General features: G+C 44.6%; 1 protein-coding gene across 2 annotated transcripts in view; it reads left to right on the top strand.

Moving 5' to 3' along the window:
* PDE4C (phosphodiesterase 4C) overlaps nt 1-19,979 on the top strand; it is a 652,796-nt gene that overhangs the window by 268,432 nt on the left and 364,385 nt on the right. Inside the window, exon 1 of one of the 2 annotated variants that reach the window (XM_083179234.1) lies at nt 8,580-9,258. The exons of the other annotated variant lie outside the window; for it this stretch is intronic. Coding sequence (XP_083035360.1) covers nt 9,029-9,258 — 230 coding nt within the window. The 5' untranslated portion in view covers nt 8,580-9,028. Of the gene's footprint in view, nt 1-8,579; nt 9,259-19,979 lie in introns of those variants that run through there. 2 annotated transcript variants of the gene reach the window in all.

Below are 19,979 nucleotides of genomic sequence, written 5' to 3'. Positions count from 1 at the left end.
TGATTGGTTGGATGATTGAATGATTGGTTGAAAGATTGAATGATTGGTTGGAGGATTGGATGATTGGTTGGAGGATTGGAAGATTGAATGATTGGTTGAAAGATTGGATGGTTGGTTGGATGATTGGTTGGAAGATTGGAAGGTTAGATGATTGGTTGGAAGAAGAATATAAATGAAGAAGACTGTCCTTGCTGGATTGGATCGTGGCTGCAATCAGAGGTAACCTTGGATATAACCGTCGGGAATGATGAGCAAGATAATACCCCTTTGGGGGGGCTAACCTTGCTTAATCCGCATTGGCGGCAGTGGAGTCTGTGGTACTTGAAATGAGCAGTGGAGGAACAGCAGGAGAGACTTCCCTTGAAGACACGCAGGATTGTAGTGGGAACTACAGAGCCATTGTACTGACTGCCGGTCTAACCCGGCCAGTCAGTACTTAAGTACTTAACAGGTGGACTGTGTGGCGATTTGTCAGTCCATTAACAGGGGAGGTGGAGCCGTACAGTCGATAAGATACTGTAACCTCTTGTACCTCTTGTACCGGATGCAAGAGTCCAGGATATGAGCTACTTCATACTCGATGACCCTATGAGTAAAAACTTTAGGAGATGAAATTTGTTCAGTATTAGAGGTTTTAGCAATGAAACATGAAAGGAATTAGGAATCCTTAAATAATTTGGCAATTTTAATTTGCAGGCAACTAGGTTGATGATTTGTACTATCGGGAATGGCCCGATGAAACGAGGTGCAAACTTCATCGAGGGAACACGAAGACTAAGATTTCGAGTGGACAGCCATACCTTGTCACCTACTTTCCAAGTAGGAGCAGCTCTTCTTTTTCGATCTGCAAACCTTTTATACCTTTGTGAGGCTTTCGTTAGGGATTTCCTGACTTTCCTCCAATGCTGTCAAAGCTGCTGGAGGGACAAAGTTACTGCTGGTACAGATGTCATAGGTACTTGCTGGAAATCAGGAACCCTAGGATGGAAGCCACAGTTAACAAAGAAAGGTGTAGAAGAAGAAGATGATTTTTATTGGTTATTATGCCCAAATTCGGCCCATGGCAATACCTCCACCCAGTCATCTTGAGAGGAGGAGACATGTAAACGAAGAATAGTCTCTGCGTCTTGATTGACTCTCTCCATCTGGCCATTGGATTGCGGATGGTATGCTGTACTGAAATTAAGCTGAATTTTGAGAACTTTACACAAAGCTCGCCAAAACGATCAGATACAATTTCCTCAGGTAACCCATGGATCCTAAAAATGTATTTAATGAATAGTTCTGCCAATTTGGGAGCTGAAGGTAGACCTCGTAGAGGTATGAAATGAGCCATCTTAGAGAATCTGTCTATGACGACCCAAATGGTGGTATAACCATCTGATGGTGGAAGATCAGTGATAAAGTCCATCGACAGATGAGACCAAGGTCTCTTGGGAATAGACAATGGTCTCAATGGACCTACTGGAGCAAGGTTGGAGGATTTGTATTGGGCACAGTGAGGACAGGAAGCAACATAGTCCTGAACATCCTTCTTCAGACCCGGCCACCAATACTGACGTGACAGGAATTCATAGGTTTTCTGAACCCCTGGATGGCCAGAGAACTTAGAGTCATGGGCCCAACGAAGAATCTGTTTTCTTGAGTTAGACTTGACAAAAGTTTTACCTTGTGGTACTGGAACTTGCTCAGTTGTTGCGGCAAAAGCAAGTGGATCGACAATTGGACTTCCTTTATAGGATCTCGCTTCCTCCTCAGTCTCCCAAGACCTAGACAAGGCATCCGCCTTTTAATTCTTTGCTCCAGGAGAGAAAGACAACCTAAAATTAAATCTTGAAAAGAACAATGCCCATCTGGCTTGACGGGTATTAAGTCATTGAGCCTTTTTTAAATACAGCAAATTCATATGATCAGTAATGATGTTAATAACATGAACTGCCCCCTCTAAAAGATACCGCCACTCCTCCAAGGCCATTTTAATAGCTAATAATTCTTGATCCCCTATAGCATAATTCTGTTCTGCTGGGGAGAATTTTTTGGAGAAAAAACCACATGGGTGTAACTGTCCGTCAGCTTTCACCTGGGAAAGAACTGCACCTACGCCAATGGCAGAAGCATCAACCTCTAGAGTGAAAGACAAACTGACATCTGGTTGAGTCAACACTGGTGCAGAGATGAATTTCTTCTTGAGTAACAAAAAGGCATCAGCAGCTTTGGTATCCCATTTGGAAGGTTTGGCATTTTTGCTAGTGAGAGCGGTTATTGGGGCAACGATGGTAGAAAAGTCTTTAATGAATTTCCTGTAATATTTTGCAAATCCGAGGAATCTTTGAACCCCTCGAAGAGTATGAGGACGCGACCATGACTGAATGGCTTCCACTTTTGCTGGATCCATCTCCAGACCGGACCCCGATACAATGTAACCTAAAAAAGGTATGGATGAAACCTCAAAAGTAAATTTTTCCAATTTGCAAAAGAGAAATTTTTTTCTAAGGCGAGAAAGCACCTCCCTGACAATCTCTCAATGTTTTTGGACACTGTTGGCGAATATTAAGATATCGTCAAGATAGACCACCACATGTTTATACAGAAGATCACGAAACAGCTCATTCATATAAGACCGGAAAACTGCTGGAGCATTACTTAAACCAAAAGGCATGACAAGATATTCATAATGTCCAGCTCTTGTGTTAAACGTGGTTTTGCACTCATCCCCTTCACGTATGCGGATAAGATTATAGGCTCCGCGAAGATCTAATTTAGTAAAGATTGTAGCTCCTTTAATTCTGTCAAAGAGTACTGTAATGAGTGGTAGTGGATATCGATTTTTGATAGTAATTTAATTTAACCCTCTATAGTCAATACAGGGACATAATCCTCCATCCTTTTTCTTTACAAAAAGGGGACCTGCAGGGGATGATGAAGGGCGTATGAAACCTTTGGCCAAGTTTTCCTCAATGTATTCTGACATGGCTTGTGTTTCCGGTAATGACAAAGGGTAAGTATAACCTCGAGGAGGTTTTTTCCCTGGTACTAATTCAATAGAACAGTCCCGTGAACGATGAGGAGGCAATTTATCAGTGGCTAGTTTAGAAAAAACATCAGAGAAATCTTGATATTGAGTGGGTAACCCTTCTGGTATCTGAAGGGAAACTTGACGAGTTGGTGCCAAAGAGTTAAGACATGATTTTGTACAATTAGTACTCCAGGTTTGGACTTGAGATGTTACCCAATTGATACTGGGATTATGGGTACGTAACCAGGGAAGGCCCAGGACGATTGGGTAGGAGGATTTGGGAATGACAAAGAACTGTATTTTTTCCGTGTGTAGACCAATTTGCAGAGTTAATGGTTGGGTCTTTAGTGTGACAGTCTCTCCCAGTATACGACTCCCATCCACTGCAGTGAGGTATACAGGGCATTGAAGCGGCGTAGTGGGTAGATGCCAACGCTTGACAACATTAGTGTTGATGAAGCTTTCTGCTGCTCCTGAATCGAGAAGAGCTGGCAACTGTCTGAGCTGATGTTTAACCTGCAAGGAAACTTGAAGAATACAGTCTTTGTTGTTTAGAGAGGTAATAACAACCCCTAACCTGCCCTCTCTTTTACAGGTTAGGTTCTGGCGTTTCCCGGTCTCTTAGGACAGGAACAAGGGCGTAACTACCATAGGTGCAAGGGGTGCAGCTGCTATGGGGCCCAGAGCTGAAGTGGGCCCATCTTTACTGTCTAAGTAATATGTTTACATACATTTTTCACCATCAATTACTAAATAGGGGGCCCTTACAAACTTTTGCTATGGGGCCTACAAATATCTAGTTACGCCACTGGACAGGAATCAACGGAGTGCTGGGGATCAGCACAATAAAGACAGAGGCGTTTAACTTGGCGACGTTTACGCTCAGCTGGTGTTAGTTTGGAATGGTTGACCTGCATAGGTTCTTCCGTTGGTAATGAAGAGGGTTTGGAAGCCAGAAAAATAGGTTTAGGGTCAGATCGATTTTTCTCTTGACTCCTCTCTCTGAGCCTCAGATCAATTTTGGTGCATAATGAGATTAGATCTTCTAGCTTGGGAGGCAGATCTCTAGCAGCAAGCTCATCTTTGATTTTGTCTGAGAGCCCATTCATAAATGCTGCTAAAAAGGCCTCCTCATTCCACGCCAATTCAGCTGCTAGAATTTTGAACTTGATCAGGGTTTGACCCACTGTCCTGGATCCTTGGCGCAGCCTGAGGATTTCTGTAGCAGCGGAGCTGAGACGCCCTGGTTCGTCAAATATGATTTTAAAAGTGGCAATAAACTGGGTATAGTCTGTTAGTAGAGGATCTGATTTTTCCCACAAGGGAGATGCCCAATTGAGGGCTGAACCGGTAAGGAGAGATATCACATAGGCCACTTTAGACCTTTCGGTAGGGAAATATGATGATTGAAGCTCAAAATGAATTTCACATTGATTGATGAAACCCCTACAGTTTTGGGGGTTCCCATCAAATTTAGCTGGAGTAGGAAGTTGAAGATGAGCAGTAACTCCTGTCACAGTGGACATGGGTTTAGACGATGGTGCAGATGTAACTACAGGCCCTTGACCTTTTTGCAATGTAGATTGAATTGTGTCCAGTCTTTTTGTCAGGCCCTGGAGGGCATGAATAACCTGCTCCTGAGCAGCCTCCTGTTGATCCAGACGAGCCGCAAGTTGTTGTACAGGAACAGTGCCTCTCTCCTGACCTGATGCTGGATCCATGGAGTCAGTACAAACTGTCACATTCTTAGAAGCACCAGCTGTAGTGTAATGGAGGCTGGGTGCTTTAATGTAAGGATGTTGCATCCATGACAGAAGGGAGTGAAACAATAGAATAAAATGAAATTGATTTAATAAAGATATTGCAAACAAGTGATACTGATGGCACAAATGATATACTGTAGATAATGCAAATGTAAAAGTCAATTGTCTAATAAGTTATTGCAGAATATGATGATGCTTGGTACTTGAAAGAGTATTATAATATTGCTTGAAGAATTCAAGAATAAATGAAGAAGAAGGGTATTGATTGGATACTTGAAGGATTGGATGTTTGAATGAAGACTGAAGAAACAATTGGATGATTGGATGGTTGATTGGAAGGTTGGAAGATTGGTTGGAAGATTGGGTGACTGGTTGGAAGATTGGATGATTGGTTGGATGATAAAATGATTGGTTGAAAGATTGAATGATTGGTTGGAGGATTGGATGATTGGTTGGAGGATTGGAAGATTGAATGATTTGTTGAAAGATTGGATGGTTGGTTGGATGATAGGATGATTGGTTGGAAGATTGGAAGGTTAGATGATTGGTTGGAAGAATATAAATGAAGAAGACTGTCCTTGCTGGATTGGATCGTGGCTGCAATCAGAGATAACCTTGGATATAACCGTCGGGAATGATGAGCAAGATAATACCCCTTTGGGGGGCTAACCTTGCTTAATCCGCATTGGCTGCAGTGGAGTCCGTGGTACTTGAAATGAGCAGTGGACGATCAGCAGGAGAGACTTCCCTTGAAGACACGCAGGATTGTAGTGGGAACTACAGAGCCAGACCGGAGCAATGATGCATAGGGTTAGACATCATTATACTGACTGCCGGTCTAACCCGGCCAGACAGTACTTAACAGGTGGACTGTGCGGCGATTGGTCAGTCCATTAACAGGGGAGGTGGAGCCGCACAGGAGAGGCTGAGGGAACCAAAAAGATGGCGGCCGCCAGAGGGGGCGACAGGTTACAGCCGGCAGTGATTGTGCGCAGCTGCCGGCATTCAGACACTGGCCTAACCAGGCACAAACACACATGGCGGCTCAGGTCTCATACCGCTCATGCCCTGCGTGGCACCAGGGCACACAGCACCAGCGTCACCACGCGGTGACAGCGTGGACACATGTACCCCACCAGGACCAGGGACATAAGCAGAGGTGAGCGCCATAGTGTTACATATGCGGTTAGAGAGCTTAGAGCTGGGCACAGCACAGGGGATTTGTGTGAGAGCCATGGTGGATGTGACACTTACCAGGTGTGTGGAGCTAGAGCAGTAACCAGCTGCTGGAAGGCTGATATCTCTGGTTCTGGGAACAGTATAGACAAGGTTCTAGTGTCCATCAAAGGGGGAGAGTCCCAGCTTTTGGAATATACCATCAGAAAAACTCTACGTCTGACAGAACCTGAAATATCTGACTGGGAAAAGCAATTGGCAGGCTTGGATGGGGACCACTGCTTTGAAGTCAGATATCTCCGGTTCCCAAGGGCCGATTTAAAAAGTTCTTGTAACCATGGAAAGAGGGGACCCTCAGCTTTCAGACTCCCGGGCGGCTTCTGGGTACTCAGAAACCCCCCCATGCACGCACCACTGCAGGACCTCGGCTGGACAACTAGTGAGGGCTATTTAGAGATGATTCTGTTGTTTGAATTGAAAAGCAAATTGATTATCGAATGTCCAAACCGCATCAAAAGGCAGTGATTACTTTTTCCGCAATCCCCTCACAACATGACTGATAGGAAGTCAGCGTTTGGGGGTGGTAACTGTCTGTTTTTTGGGCATGTCTGGAAAAATGCAGGCATGCCCAGTCAGGAGTGTGTGACTTCAGCTATGGCCTAGATCAGCATGTCTATGTTGTAGAGTTGTGGAAGGGTCAGAGTTACGCACACTTGGGAAAATAATTGTGGAAAGGTCAGAGTTACGCACACTTGGGAAAAAATTTAAATCCCGGGATTGGCCTCCTAATGGGGGACTGACAAGTGTGCGGAGACCGGCAGACAGGATGTGCCGGACTCGGAGGGCAGCTCAGCACAGGGACTGTCTCAACTTCTCAAACAAAGAGAAGAGATAGACCGTGGCTACACAGTGTGTTCTGCTGCTGCCGCCACACTGCTTGGCACACTAAGCAGACACAATAACCCTCCCCACCCGGCCTGCCCAGTCCCTCACCAGTGGAACCTGACAGCAGCAGCCTGGTGCAGCAGTCTGGCATGGTCCCGACCCCGCAAGGAGGCAGTAGCAGCATGCTGGCATGGAAAGGCAGATGTAGCGGTGGGGGTGGGCAGGTGCGTGGCAGCGCAGCATGATCTCTAACATCACAGAGCATGGTTTCCGGGCATAGTCTGAGCTGAGCGTTGCTGGGGCCCAGCGCTGTCCAGCAGTAAGGGATGAAATGCGCATGCGCATTTTAATCCCAAAATCCTGGGATTTGAGGCTCCAATCTCGGGATTGAAATCCTGGCCCAATATGCTGGGATTGGCATCCCTAATCCCACCCACTGTAGTCCTTCCTGGGAGAAGCCCTGCAAGCGAGCTGAGTTGGATTACCAGATCACCGGACCTGTAAAAGCGGTATATGACTCTACATTCACACTGTGCAATCAGAAAGTGAGCTTGCTGTATAGAAGGTAAACGGTCGTTAAGCTGGCCATACACGCTCCGTTTTGTACTTTTAAAGTACACATCGTATCGGATCGCATGCCTTGTGCATGCTTTGTGCATGCACTGCGATCCGATCCGATGTGTACCTAGAACAAAAAGTATGTGCAGCACATACTTTTTGCACCGTACTATGTGATGCGCGGGAGCGCGCATCGCATAGTACAAAACGGAGCCGGCGAAAACGGAGCATCTATGGGCTCCTTTAGGTCGACACATATTAGGTCATGACTAAGGTCGACAGGGATGGAAGGTCGACACAAGCATTAGGGCGACAATCTAAAGGTCGACATGAGTTTTTCATGTTTTTATAAGCCGACGTGTGCCAACAGGCTGTATTTCTTGGCCTATCATCCACTACGGCTTGGAGGGGGAATAGAGTAGTGTGCCAAATGCAGCGAGCCATGCGAGGGGACGCGGTACACTTTGACGGTGTCCATGTCTACATTCAGGGCAAAAAGATTGAAAAACCCATGTGTGACCTAGCCATTGCCGACCTAATACTTGTGTTGACCTTCCAAATCTGTTGACCATAGCCATGGCGACCTATTTCAGGTGTCAAACTAAGCCATGTCGACCTTCTGTGGATGACCTAATATGTGTCAACCCAATGACCCATAACGTATAGAATTCCATCAGCCGTTAACGCCTAAAACATTAATCACTTGTTCCGAAAATATCTGTTTCTAATAAGACATTTGCAGCAGTTGGATAATTGTGCACCATACTGCATTTGGCTTATACAGTATTATTAATGAAATGTAAAGATGACATTTTATTTTGAATATGTATATCTTCTCAGTAACAGGATAGCACACCTACTGTATATTTCCATCTCATTTTGCTGATAGACAGCTCTGGCAATATAACGCTGGCTGCTACCTCTGAGTGCCCTGTTCCTGAGGAGCTGTCAGAGTGCCATGTGAGTGCTGGCTTTGTCCCCGGTGTCTTGCTCTCTGGATGGCTGGATAACTCTTGTACACATGTCAAGTGCCCGCAGATGAGAAACCGCCTTGCTCAGGAAAGCGCCTGCCCAGAAGCAGAGGGGACAGCGCGGCTCTTATACGCCTGAAGGCAAATCACCGGGGTGAACGGAAATCATTCGAGCATCTGGATGTCACGCTGTGCTCCTGCTGTATGTAAGGCGTGAGATGCTCTGCAGTCCACTCGTCCGTGCTGCCTGCCACCTCCTACCTGTGCCTGATCTGTAGCGTCAGGTCCCAGGCAGCAGCAGCATCCTGACTCCTATTCCTGGCACTGCTCCGCTTACACCCCGCTCCCTGACTCTGCCATGCTCAGTAACTCCTACCTGCCTCCTGCCCCTATACCGCTGCCAGTGTCTGCCCCATGCAGCCCACCTGCCCTGCAGAGCCCAGCTAGGCACGCACGCTAGCCCGCTATAGAGCCCGCACCAGACAGTGCACAAAGTTGCCGCCTGTGGCTGGTGACCTGCTAGGACGCCTGCGCTCCCCCCTGTACCCGCCGCTGCCGCTGTACGTGTGACCGGCAGAGCGCAGAGCACATGCATCTGGTCGGAGCCGCAGCCCGCTCCATCTGAACAGCTCGGGACACAGCAGCGCGGCGCGGACACTATGGAGCTGGTGAGCTTAGAGTCCGTCCTATGTGCCACCCTGAGCAGGGAGGGAGCCGGCACCGCCAAGCCCCCGAAGCACCTATGGAGGCAGCCCCGGACCCACATCCGGATAAAGCAGAGGTACCACTCGGACACAGACAAGTACCTGTACTACCGGGCGATGGAGAACAAGAACCGTCCCGGTCTGAAGAAGCCGCGGATGTCCTGGCCGTCCTCCTTCCATAAGCGGTAAGACCTCTCTGCTACACCGTGCCCGGGCTCCCCTGTCCGGCATCAGGGCTGCAGCCTGTAGGGAACCTGCTCCTACTGTACCAGTAGTAACACGGCCATGTGTGGGACCCATTCACATCCATCTACACCATTCATTTCTGCTGGGCGATGGCAGTGTGATTTGTCACGGGTATGGATCATTGGGTTGACGGCAACTAGGTCGACATGACTGAAGGTTGACATGCAGGAAGATCAACATGAGTTAGGTCGACACAAGTATTAAGTCAACGTGGGGAAGGTTGACATGGACACTGAAACGTAGCGCTGCGTATCACACATATACATATGCAACAGAAAGACGTCTGTTAAAGTAATTGCATACTCATTGATGTTTCGACCCTAAATGGGTCTTTTTCAAGAAAGGGAAGGCACACATCCATACAGCTTAATTGTCCCCTATAGCATTTATTACTGCTGGGCTATTATATATATATATATATATTTTTTTTTTTTTTTACTGCTTCTATGATTGCCTCCCGAGTGCCAATTTTTTTGGATGTGGTATATATATATATATATATATATATATATACACTAAACATCGGCACTCACCTTTCCAACTTTTGGGGTGCCCTATGGCTTGTGACCACATTGTTTAAACAGACATTGTAGGGGCTCTGCACACACTAAATTAACTGATAATAAATAGTGGAGATTTGGTTCATGAATTGATCAATGCATTTAAGCCTGCAGCTCCCTTCAGCCCCAATATATGTCTATATATATATATATATATATATATATATATATATATATACAGGTTGAGTATCCCCTATCCGAAATGCTCGGGACCGCGAGCATTTCGGATAGGGGAATTTTCCGGTTTTTGGAATATTTTTTTTGCAGCCATACTTACCTGTCCCCTGATGGTCCCCGGGCGTCCCTCGGCGTCCGCGCAGTCCCCGGGCGTCCACAGCAGGCCTCCGGCATCTTCTCCAGGGTCTCCAGCGGTCCCAGGAATGCATTGCGCGAGTGTGCGCGCGCACCGGTGACGTCACCGGCGCGCGCGCACACTCGCGCAATGCATTCCTGGGACCGCTGGAGACCCTGGAGAAGATGCCGGAGGCCTGCTGTGGACGCCCGGGGACTTGGTAAGTATGAAAAGAGGGTTAGGGGTTAAAAAAATAAAATAAATTCGAATGATTCCAAAAACCACGGTTTTTGGAATAATTCGGATAAGGGATGTCCGGATACCGGATACTCAACCTGTATATATATATATATATATATATATATATATATATATATATATATATATATATATATATATATATATATATATATATATATATATATAGCAGCGTTGGTACTCAGTAACGATCAAAGTAGATTACTTGCTCCGATGCCCTCAATGACAGGGATGTCCAAATAGTGTAGAGAATAAAGCAGCATTCAGGGGACTTCACATTGTGGTGTAATCAAATATTTTATCCGACATATGTTTCAGCTAGTATGCCCGTTGCCTGTTGTCCCTAATGACGGGCATACTAGCACCAAATATATGTCGGATTAAATATTTGATTACACCGCAATATATATATAAACACACTCACACAGTTACTAACCTGTTAATATGACGTAACAACGTAGCAGTAATGTCAGCTTCGGAAATATACAATAGATATACTAATGAAAACTGGCACTCAGATAATCATATATGTACAGAAGGAGCCGGGCTCCCTCTTGCTGGCGAATCGCCAGACTGTCTTCGCTGGCGATCCGCCAGCAGCCCGGTGTCCATCTGACTGAGAAGCGGGTGCGTCTCACGCGCACACGCGTCTCAGTTTCCGGGCGGCGGGGCGACGGGAACCTGTCCGGCTCCGCTTCAGGAAGACGGACAGGGTTGGGGGGGGGGGTGCAGGGAGGCGGTGGGGACCCCGGGTGACCGCCGACAAGCCGACGGGGACCCGGGGGAAGCGCCGTCGGAAGGGGACGCGCGCGCATCTCGTGCGCTCGTCCCCTTTCGCAGAGCAGATGGCTGGCGGGGTATGGCGGCTGGCGATTCTGCCACCATCCCCTGCAAAGACAAGGCCGGCTCCATCTGTATAAATCTGGTCGAATGCAGCACTCAGGGCGAATTTGCAATGAAGGAACACAGACCCCAGGTACAGTAGGTGATCAACGTTTCAACACATTATTGCTGTAAAACTCAGGAGTTTAAAGTCTGGCAGGTAAGGCAGGGCCTCCCCTTCCTACCTTTTCACATCTCTTATCAGTGCATTTCCTGCAGACTATAGTGCTGCGCCTATGTATAATGGCCACATGAACACTTGGGCTCATACTGTGTGTAAATCTGGCTCTGGTAGTAGCCTGTGCCTCCTGAGCTATTTACCTCACTGCATGTTCCTGCTCTCTGCGTATATTTATCCTACTTATTCTGGGCCAGATTCTCTAAACTTCAAAAGTGATAAAATGGAGAGTGATAAACCAGCCAATCAGCTCCTACCTGCCATGTCACAGACTGTGTTTGAAAAATCTCAGGCAGGAGCTGATTGGCTGGTTGTTTATCACTCTTCATTTTATCACTTTTGAAGCTTAGAGAATCTGGCCCTCTGTCTGTAAAACACGTAGGGCGATATGCAGCATACGTATTATGAATGTGATGCACCCAGCCACTGATTACATGCATAGCCGTGTTTAGTAACGTGTAGATGTAATGAAAGGACATCTCTCTCGATAACACTTGTGCTTTGTGATGTGAGGACTTCCATTATTTATGACTCCGAGTACTTCTGCTTATGTGTGGGCAGTCGGGCTGGCTCATGCACAAACTGCAGGCGAAACTTGGAGGAATCCTGTTGAATCCCTCTATGACCCCTATCGGGGAATATTACAGTGGGAAGCCCTTAGGCTTCTATACGTGGCGGTGATGATGCATCTGACCTATGGAAATGTTTGTTTTCTTAGGCTTAAGGCAGAATTATGATTCACAAAAATGTACTGAACTTGTTTTTTGCGAGCAACAGTGCACACAGCAGGCGTACCTATAGCTGTTTATAGAGACAGGTATTTAAGAAGCTTCTAGTTCAGAACTTGCATGTGGTGGTTATGGTCATGTTCAGATGGCATTATCCCAGGGTTCCATATGGGGTAACATAGCTGGAGCAGGATTTTGCAATAACTCTCCTGAGGGCTGGAGAAACTGCAATGGCCGTCACAAGTATTTGCTTAGCACATGAACGGCCAGATGGCAACTCATGCTGTTTTAATTTTTCTTGTTTTTTACTTTTTACTGATCGCTTTTTATCAGAGCCCATGTAACCTCAACTATCTCAGAATGGTAAATACCCTCCATAAAATATTTTTAGTGCCGCAATATGGAATGTTAGTTTACCTGGGGTAAAAGCAGGCATGTTAGCAATTATACAATTATATCTAAAGCTGGTTATGCACCTTAAGAGTTATACCAAAACCTGTTAATGTATTGGAGCAATGACAATTGACCATTTGCTCCAAAATAAATGAAAACTGTCAAATTGTCATTCCAACAAATTGGTTAAATGAAATGCATTGGCATATGCCACATGTTCCCAAATACTGTCCTTAGGACCCCAGTTTAAGTTTTCCAGGTTTCCTCTCAGAATCACAAGTGAAATAATTAGCTAAACCTGTGGATCCTTTAAAACATGTTAGTGAGTCTTGAATGTACATGTGCACCTGCTAGGTGACCTGTTTGAGGTCCAGAGGACAGAGTTTTAAGGTGCTCATACACGGTGCAATGAACTCTGTGTACTAGATTGCATTGTATCTAGTACTATTAGGTTTTTTATTGCATACTGCAGGACCGCCTCACCAGCAGTGCTCAACTACCTTTGAGAACAAAAAAAAACCTTCTACAGATTGCGTATCCCTTTTACGAAATGCTTGGTACCACAGGCATTTTGGATAAGAGATTATTCTGGATTTCAGAATATTTTTTGTTTTAACATAGACCTGGTCCCCTGACGGTCCTCCAATGGTCATCGGATTCCTGTTCAGTGGCATCCCCAGTCCCAATGATGCATTGCACGGGTTTGCCGGTGACGTCACTGGTGCACCAGTGCAATGTGTCCTTGGGACCAGGGATGCCGCTGAAGAGGAGTCCAATAGCTGCCGCGGACACTGGGTGATGAGCTCAGTATAAAAAAAAAAGGTGCAGGGAAAAAGGTGAATAGTAATGAAAAATTAAGGGGGAGATTTAGCACAGGTTGGTACTAACCAATAACCTTCTGTCATTTTACCATCTGTGTTGAAAAATTATTTAGGAGTTTATTAGGTGGTATTTATCTCCAAGCTTTGGTAATCTCCTCCTTAGTTAGAAAATTCCAAATTAATTTTAAGATCTCTTAGCGGTAACTTTACTAATGCCGCTTTCAGACAGCGGCGGCCGAAAATTCGGCTCTTCGAAAGCCGAGTAACTGCCGGGTTGTCTGACACAGGAGAGCAAATCCCCGGGTCTTAAATTTAGACATGGACATTTGCTCTATTATACAGGGTTTTTGCCTGTGTGAAAGGGTCAACCCAGATTTTAGACTCTGGGTCCCTGAACCTGGTCATTTGCAGGGTCGGAAACCCAGAGTTTAAGATCTGGATTGACCCTTTCACACAGAAAAAGGACCCATGTATTTAATGAAATTCCCGGGTTGAACTGCTTCACCCTGGAATTTAATTTTCTGTATGAAAGGGGTATAAGAAAGGAGTTCTATTGTAGATGGGATGTTTCCCATAGCAATCAGATTCTACTACTCTATAACAGCATCCCAATTTGCCCTTTTCACCAAGCCAGACAATGCCCAATTCGCCTATGGGGTAGTGAGCACTTTTGAGCAAGATCCCTGCTAGCAATCTGCCTTCTTTCATAGGCTGATTATTTTAGAATGTGGCTATTACAGCACTGCCGAGACTATTAATGGTCATATTTATTGAAAATATTTGTTGTGCTATGTACTGTACTTATTACTCAGTACAACGCGCAGGTTCAGAAGTAGTGATAACCGCTGACCTTGCAAGTTACTTGCCCCCAGCTTTTTCACATTTGTAAAATACAATTCTGGGGAATCTGACACAATGTCAGATATTGGAGCTGCCCCCATAGGCTTCAAGCGGTTTACACCATTTATTCATAGTCATAATTGATGATAATGTGAATTGTGATTGGCAGTGCTGATAAGCGCTAATAAGCCTTTTGCTGACAGTGTCTGTGAAATCTCCTGAATTAGGCTGATAGTACATACTGTTAATACATAAAACTATTCCAAAACTGAATTTTATGAAAACCTGCTTTTATATATAGACCCATAAGTCACCTATTTTGTACCTATGCTTGCTGTGGTTTAATTATTTAAGTCCTTAAAGCACATGTACCTTTTGTAGACTCTTTTGTTCTTCAGATTTAGATGTAATAAATAGACCTACAAATACATAACTCGCTTGCAAAATGGTTCAGTGCACTAATTAGAACATGCATCTTCTGATAATTAATCCTTCATTGTATGCAGACATTGTAACATGTCCTACAGATAGCAGTGTGTGTTTGTGCCCATAGTGTTTAACTGACAAGGGATGAGACACGGGCAGATCTATTAAAGCTGCACTTAGCGCAATGCTATAATACTTTCTGCTTCGCCTCATTAACGAGATGAAGCCGGAAGGGACACCGACAAAATGTATTAACATCTTGTCAGCCGAAGCTGGGGAGCGCACACTTCCCCTCTGGCGATGTCCCCTCCTGGGGACAGCGCGTCAGTTTAGACTGACACCTTATCTTCAAAAGAACACCCATCTGGACAACTTCTAGCACCCTTGCTACCTGGTGCTCTAAAGTCGGACCTGACACAGCTCTATCCCGCACTAGGAAGCTGCACTGACAGGCTGTAGCAGGACCAAGAGCTTAAAGGAGGATGGCGCATGATGTGCCTCCCATTCCATTTACTCCATTTTTTTTTAGGGATATATTCCCTACCTACAGAAATCATACTTGGATGCAGTATCATTTATGTTCTTTTTTTTGGGGAGGGGGCTGGGGAGAGCACATGGGAGATTCTGTCTGCAGCTACAGGGGAAGGGGGTTGGGTTAGCACATGGGAGATGCTGCACTTTTATACCACTATGTGTGCTTGAGCACTGAATAAAGCTTATTGAAAAAATATTTTACAAAATAAACAAACCAACATTTTTCAATGCTAACTTGTTATGTTTTTTAATTTTTATTTTAAATCATTGAGGGAAGGTTGGCTGGCAATTTATCAGTCCTAAAATGGCCATTTTTTATGTCATCCATAGGGAAAAGCAGGGCTGACCCAGGATCATTGTAAACGGCGCAGACCCGGGTCTGACCTGGGTCACAGTGCTATAAATGGGGTATGAAGCTGGGCCAGACCCTGGAAACTCCCATGTTCAAAGACCACGGTCCGACCAGGGATTTTGGTGTAAAAGGGATATTAATTTACCCCATAGTCTTCAATTACTTCAATATATCATGTTTGAGTTACCTGTATTGCAGCAGGTTTTCTTTAGGGTCTGAGTAGTAAATGAAAGATGAATTGCTGAGTGTGAAATATGGTAAACACCATATTTCACACTCAGCAATTCATCAAGGACTGTAAAGTTCTTAATAGAAATAAGAATAGGAATGTGAAAGGGACTAGAGACAGCGGGCTACACATTTGTTTATTGTTATTTGTGAAGTTATTTATATAGTGCAAATATATTTCACAATATTTGGAAATATATATTTGAAATCAATCCCTTCCCAGCGATCTTTTTTTATTTTTATTTTAGTAGAGCTGTAATAGGCATTAGGCTTCCATCTATAAACCCTGCTACATATTCCCACACACTGCAGAGTGCTGGCCAGAGCATAGTTACGATGCTCCACTCACCAACACAGAGCCATACTTAGGACTTTTCCTGGTCGTAGCACCATCACAAGTTTGGGGAGCTAGACCAGCAGTCAAAATACCGACAGTCAGAATACCAACAGCAGGATTGGGGTAAGGATTATGTACTAGGGGAAGGATTAGGGTAAGACTGTGGGGTGGGGTTACAGTTAGACTGTGGGGCGGGTGTGTTAGGAATAGGGTAGAGATTAGGGGTAGGGTAAAACTACTTAAAAGGATTTTGTACCAAACCAAGGCAGAATTCCACCCAGCTACTGCTGGGTGTCCCACACAAACATGGGAATAATGTACTTCACACACTTAGGGCCTTAATGCTAACCACTGTGTCAATCCATAATAAACATAATGTTCTTGAAGTTACATCCATATGATAATGGGAAAATACAAGTATAACAGTGTCCTACAATTTAAAGTAAGGAGGATTTATGGATGAGAACTATTTACCCCAGATTATTTTAAGATTTATTTTGTAATGTCACTGCCCTCCAAGGGTAGGTGCTTGTAATGCTTAGGGGGGTATTCAATCTTCAGGACACGGCAGACGAGCTTGCTCGCCTGCCGTGACCCAGTCCCGTTCTCGGTCAGCTTGACCGAGAACATGCAGGCGGGATTCAATGTCCCGCCTGCAGCGGGACGAGAAGGGGGCGTGGCCGCGAGTTGCGGCCGGCAAGTGACGAGATGCAGTCGGCAGCTCGTCACTTCCCGGCTGTTCTCGGCAGAACGAGCCCGACAGCTAGAGATGTCGGGCTCGTTCTGCCAGGAAACCCTGTTCAATGCTGTCGGGGAAGACAGCATTGAATAGGGCCCGTCGAGCATCTCCCCCACGGGAGATGCTCGACGGCGATTGAATATCCCCCTTAATTAATAAAGAAAGTGTATGGAATGTAATGTGTTTTGTGAGTCCAGCAGTTGTGCAAACCCATGACTGCCACTTTAAAAAAACTGAATTTGACCAGCATCCCACCCAATAAATCTGTTTCTTAACAAACTTATCTGTACCATCAAAGTAGTGAAAATACTGCACAACTGGGAAAATTAGAATCTGCATCAAAATGAATTAAGACATTTTGTTTTATGTAACTTTTAAATGGAGTGTACATTAATCAATCTATGATGAAACTTGTTTTTTTTTTTATCTGGGGTAGTGAGCACTTTTGAGCAAGATCTCTGCCGCCATAAATGTGTTGGGTGGATTTTCCAGATGAATACTAGAAATACAGTAAGTTAATTAATATAACATTTGCAATATGCTATCTCTTTCCAAATCCCCAACCAGCACCTGTACAGACTCCCTGTCTGGTTTTCACTAATACAGGAAGAACCACCAGAATATGGTCTCTATACCATGGTGAGGTATTATAGAAACAGCATGTTTTCAGGTGTGAGTGGTGGTGGTATTGGCTAAGTGTGTTTGGTATGGTAAGTGTGTACAGGATAGAGGTAAGTGTTTACAATATAGTGTATAAAAAAGGATGGGGACAGAAAGGGGAGCTATATGGGGACGAACATTTTGTTATCAGTGCATCAGGAGCCTGGTATCAACTAAATAATTATTTCTGCTCACTATTCACTACAGAAGGAGAATGGAACAGGCCACAGTTAAGACGCAAGAACATTCATAAAAATAACGTAGATGAAAGTACATTTACAAAGGCCTCTCAAAAGTGGATAAATCAATGGGGCCAGATAGGATACATCCATGGATACTAAAAGAGCTAAACAATGTACTGTAGCACCATTAACAGAATTATTCAACCAGTCACTAGCTACAGGTGCAATTCTAGAGGACTGGAAAAGAGACAATGTTACTGAACCACTGCACAAAAGTGGAAGCAAGGAAAAAGCAAGTAATTACAGACATGTAAGTCAGTAGTAGCAAAAGTAATGGAAACACTGTTAAAATAGATAGTATTGGAATATCTTAGCTCAAACAACTTACTGGATCCCAAACAGCATGGATTTACTGAGGGAGATCATGCCAAACATACCATATTGACTTTTTGGACTCTGTGACTAAAATAATAGATCAGAGCCAAAGATGCTTCATATTTATACTTTCATACGGGGAAGCAATGCCATGAGACAGGCAAGTGAGATGCTTGGTTCCATAGGCAGAGAAATAGGTAGCAGGAAAAGCGAAGTAATAATGCCTTTGTATAGGTCACTAGTACGGCCTCCTCTACAATGCTGTTCCCAGCTCTGAAGGCCATATCTCTAGAAGAATAGAAATACATTAGAGTGAATACAAAGAACCGCAACTAAAATGGTGCATGGCATACATCACAAAACTTATCCGTAAAGACTAAAAGATCTTAACATATAGGGCGGTATTCAATGTGAATACCTGCGAGGTGCAGCGAATTCTTTTTTGGATTCGCTGCACATTCGCCACGTTCCGGAGCCGGCGGGCTCCGGTATTCAACGAGTCAGGGGCAGCGAGCCCCTGACTGGCGAATATGAGCTCCTGCGGCGATTGCCGCAGGGAGCCTGAGGACGGTGCCAGGCAGAGAGATGGTAGTCTCTCTGCCTAGCCCAGACCTTTGTGGGGGATTAGGTGGGCTCCCCGGGTGCCAGGCAGCACAGGCTGCCCCCCCGGGGGTGCCAGCAGGGGGGCGTATATTCACTACACACGATCGTAATGATCGTGCAGTGAATATATGAATATGTAATGAGCGGCTCGGCTCCGGCGCCCCCTGCTGGCTGCTGTGTAAAAAAAAAAAAAATATATATTATTTTTAAAATTAAATATATATTCATGTGCTTACAGCACATGAATAAAAATAGCATGCCCCTCCTCAGAATAAAATTCCTGATTTTTTTACACCAAATGTAAAAAACAAAACACTTTATTTTAAAAGTTCACATTCCACTTCACCATAAAAAGATAGCGATTGCTACTCGGTGAATCATGGCGAAAAAAAACATTCAAATGTATTCGCCATGTGGTCATTGAATAGGGTGATTCACCGTTTTTGTCAGAAATTCGCCAAACAGCACAAATTCGCCATAAAAACCTGGCGAATCAGGCTCATTGAATACCGCCCATATAGTTTGGAGTAGAGAAGGGATAGGGGGACCATGATAGAAAATGTTAAATATACCAAGGGTTTCAGCTAGGTCCAAGAAAGTGACATTCTTCAAAGGAAGAAAATATAAAAATTTGAGGACATGTTCTGAAAAAGAAGGGAGGTTGATTCAGGGCAAATCTGAGGAATTTTTTTTTCACAGTGAGGGTAATAATAGCCTCCCATCAGAGGCGGTAGAAGTAGACAGAAGAACAATTTAAACATGCTTTACATAGACATATGAATATCCTTACAAAGAACTATGAATCAAAAAGGGTTGAGATTATAGCTAAAGGATAAAAAGGGGGCAGACTACATGGGCCAAGTGCCTCTTATCTGATAAATCGAATACATTTCTATATCTTATATACCAGTCATAAAAAACTGCCAATTTATGAGCATTTTTTTTTGGAAAAAATACTAGCCAGTCAAGTGGTGAATGAATTTTCTTCTATGGCTACACTTATTGAACTCTTTTTTTTTATCTTTTTGAAAATGTTCCAAAGTGACCCCCATATCTTTCCTAGTCTGACTCATAAATTCCTGGAGTTATGATTCTGGTACAAGGACTATGGGGGTTATTCAGACCTAAACAGTTCTTTGCTAATTTGCAGAGCCCTGCGATCAAGTAACCGCTGTCCATCCAGTGTGAAATCCCACCCGTGCAACCCTGCAAATCGTTGTGTATGACTTGCTAATGGCTTGGGGAAAATGATGGTGATTAGCAGCAAATCCA

This window comes from Crinia signifera, chromosome 1, assembly GCF_055691185.1.
Source record: "Crinia signifera chromosome 1, ASM5569118v1, whole genome shotgun sequence".
NCBI lineage: Eukaryota > Metazoa > Chordata > Amphibia > Anura > Myobatrachidae > Crinia > Crinia signifera.
The sequence above is the reverse complement of the archived record's forward strand: the minus strand, read 5'-3'. Positions and strand labels throughout refer to the sequence as shown.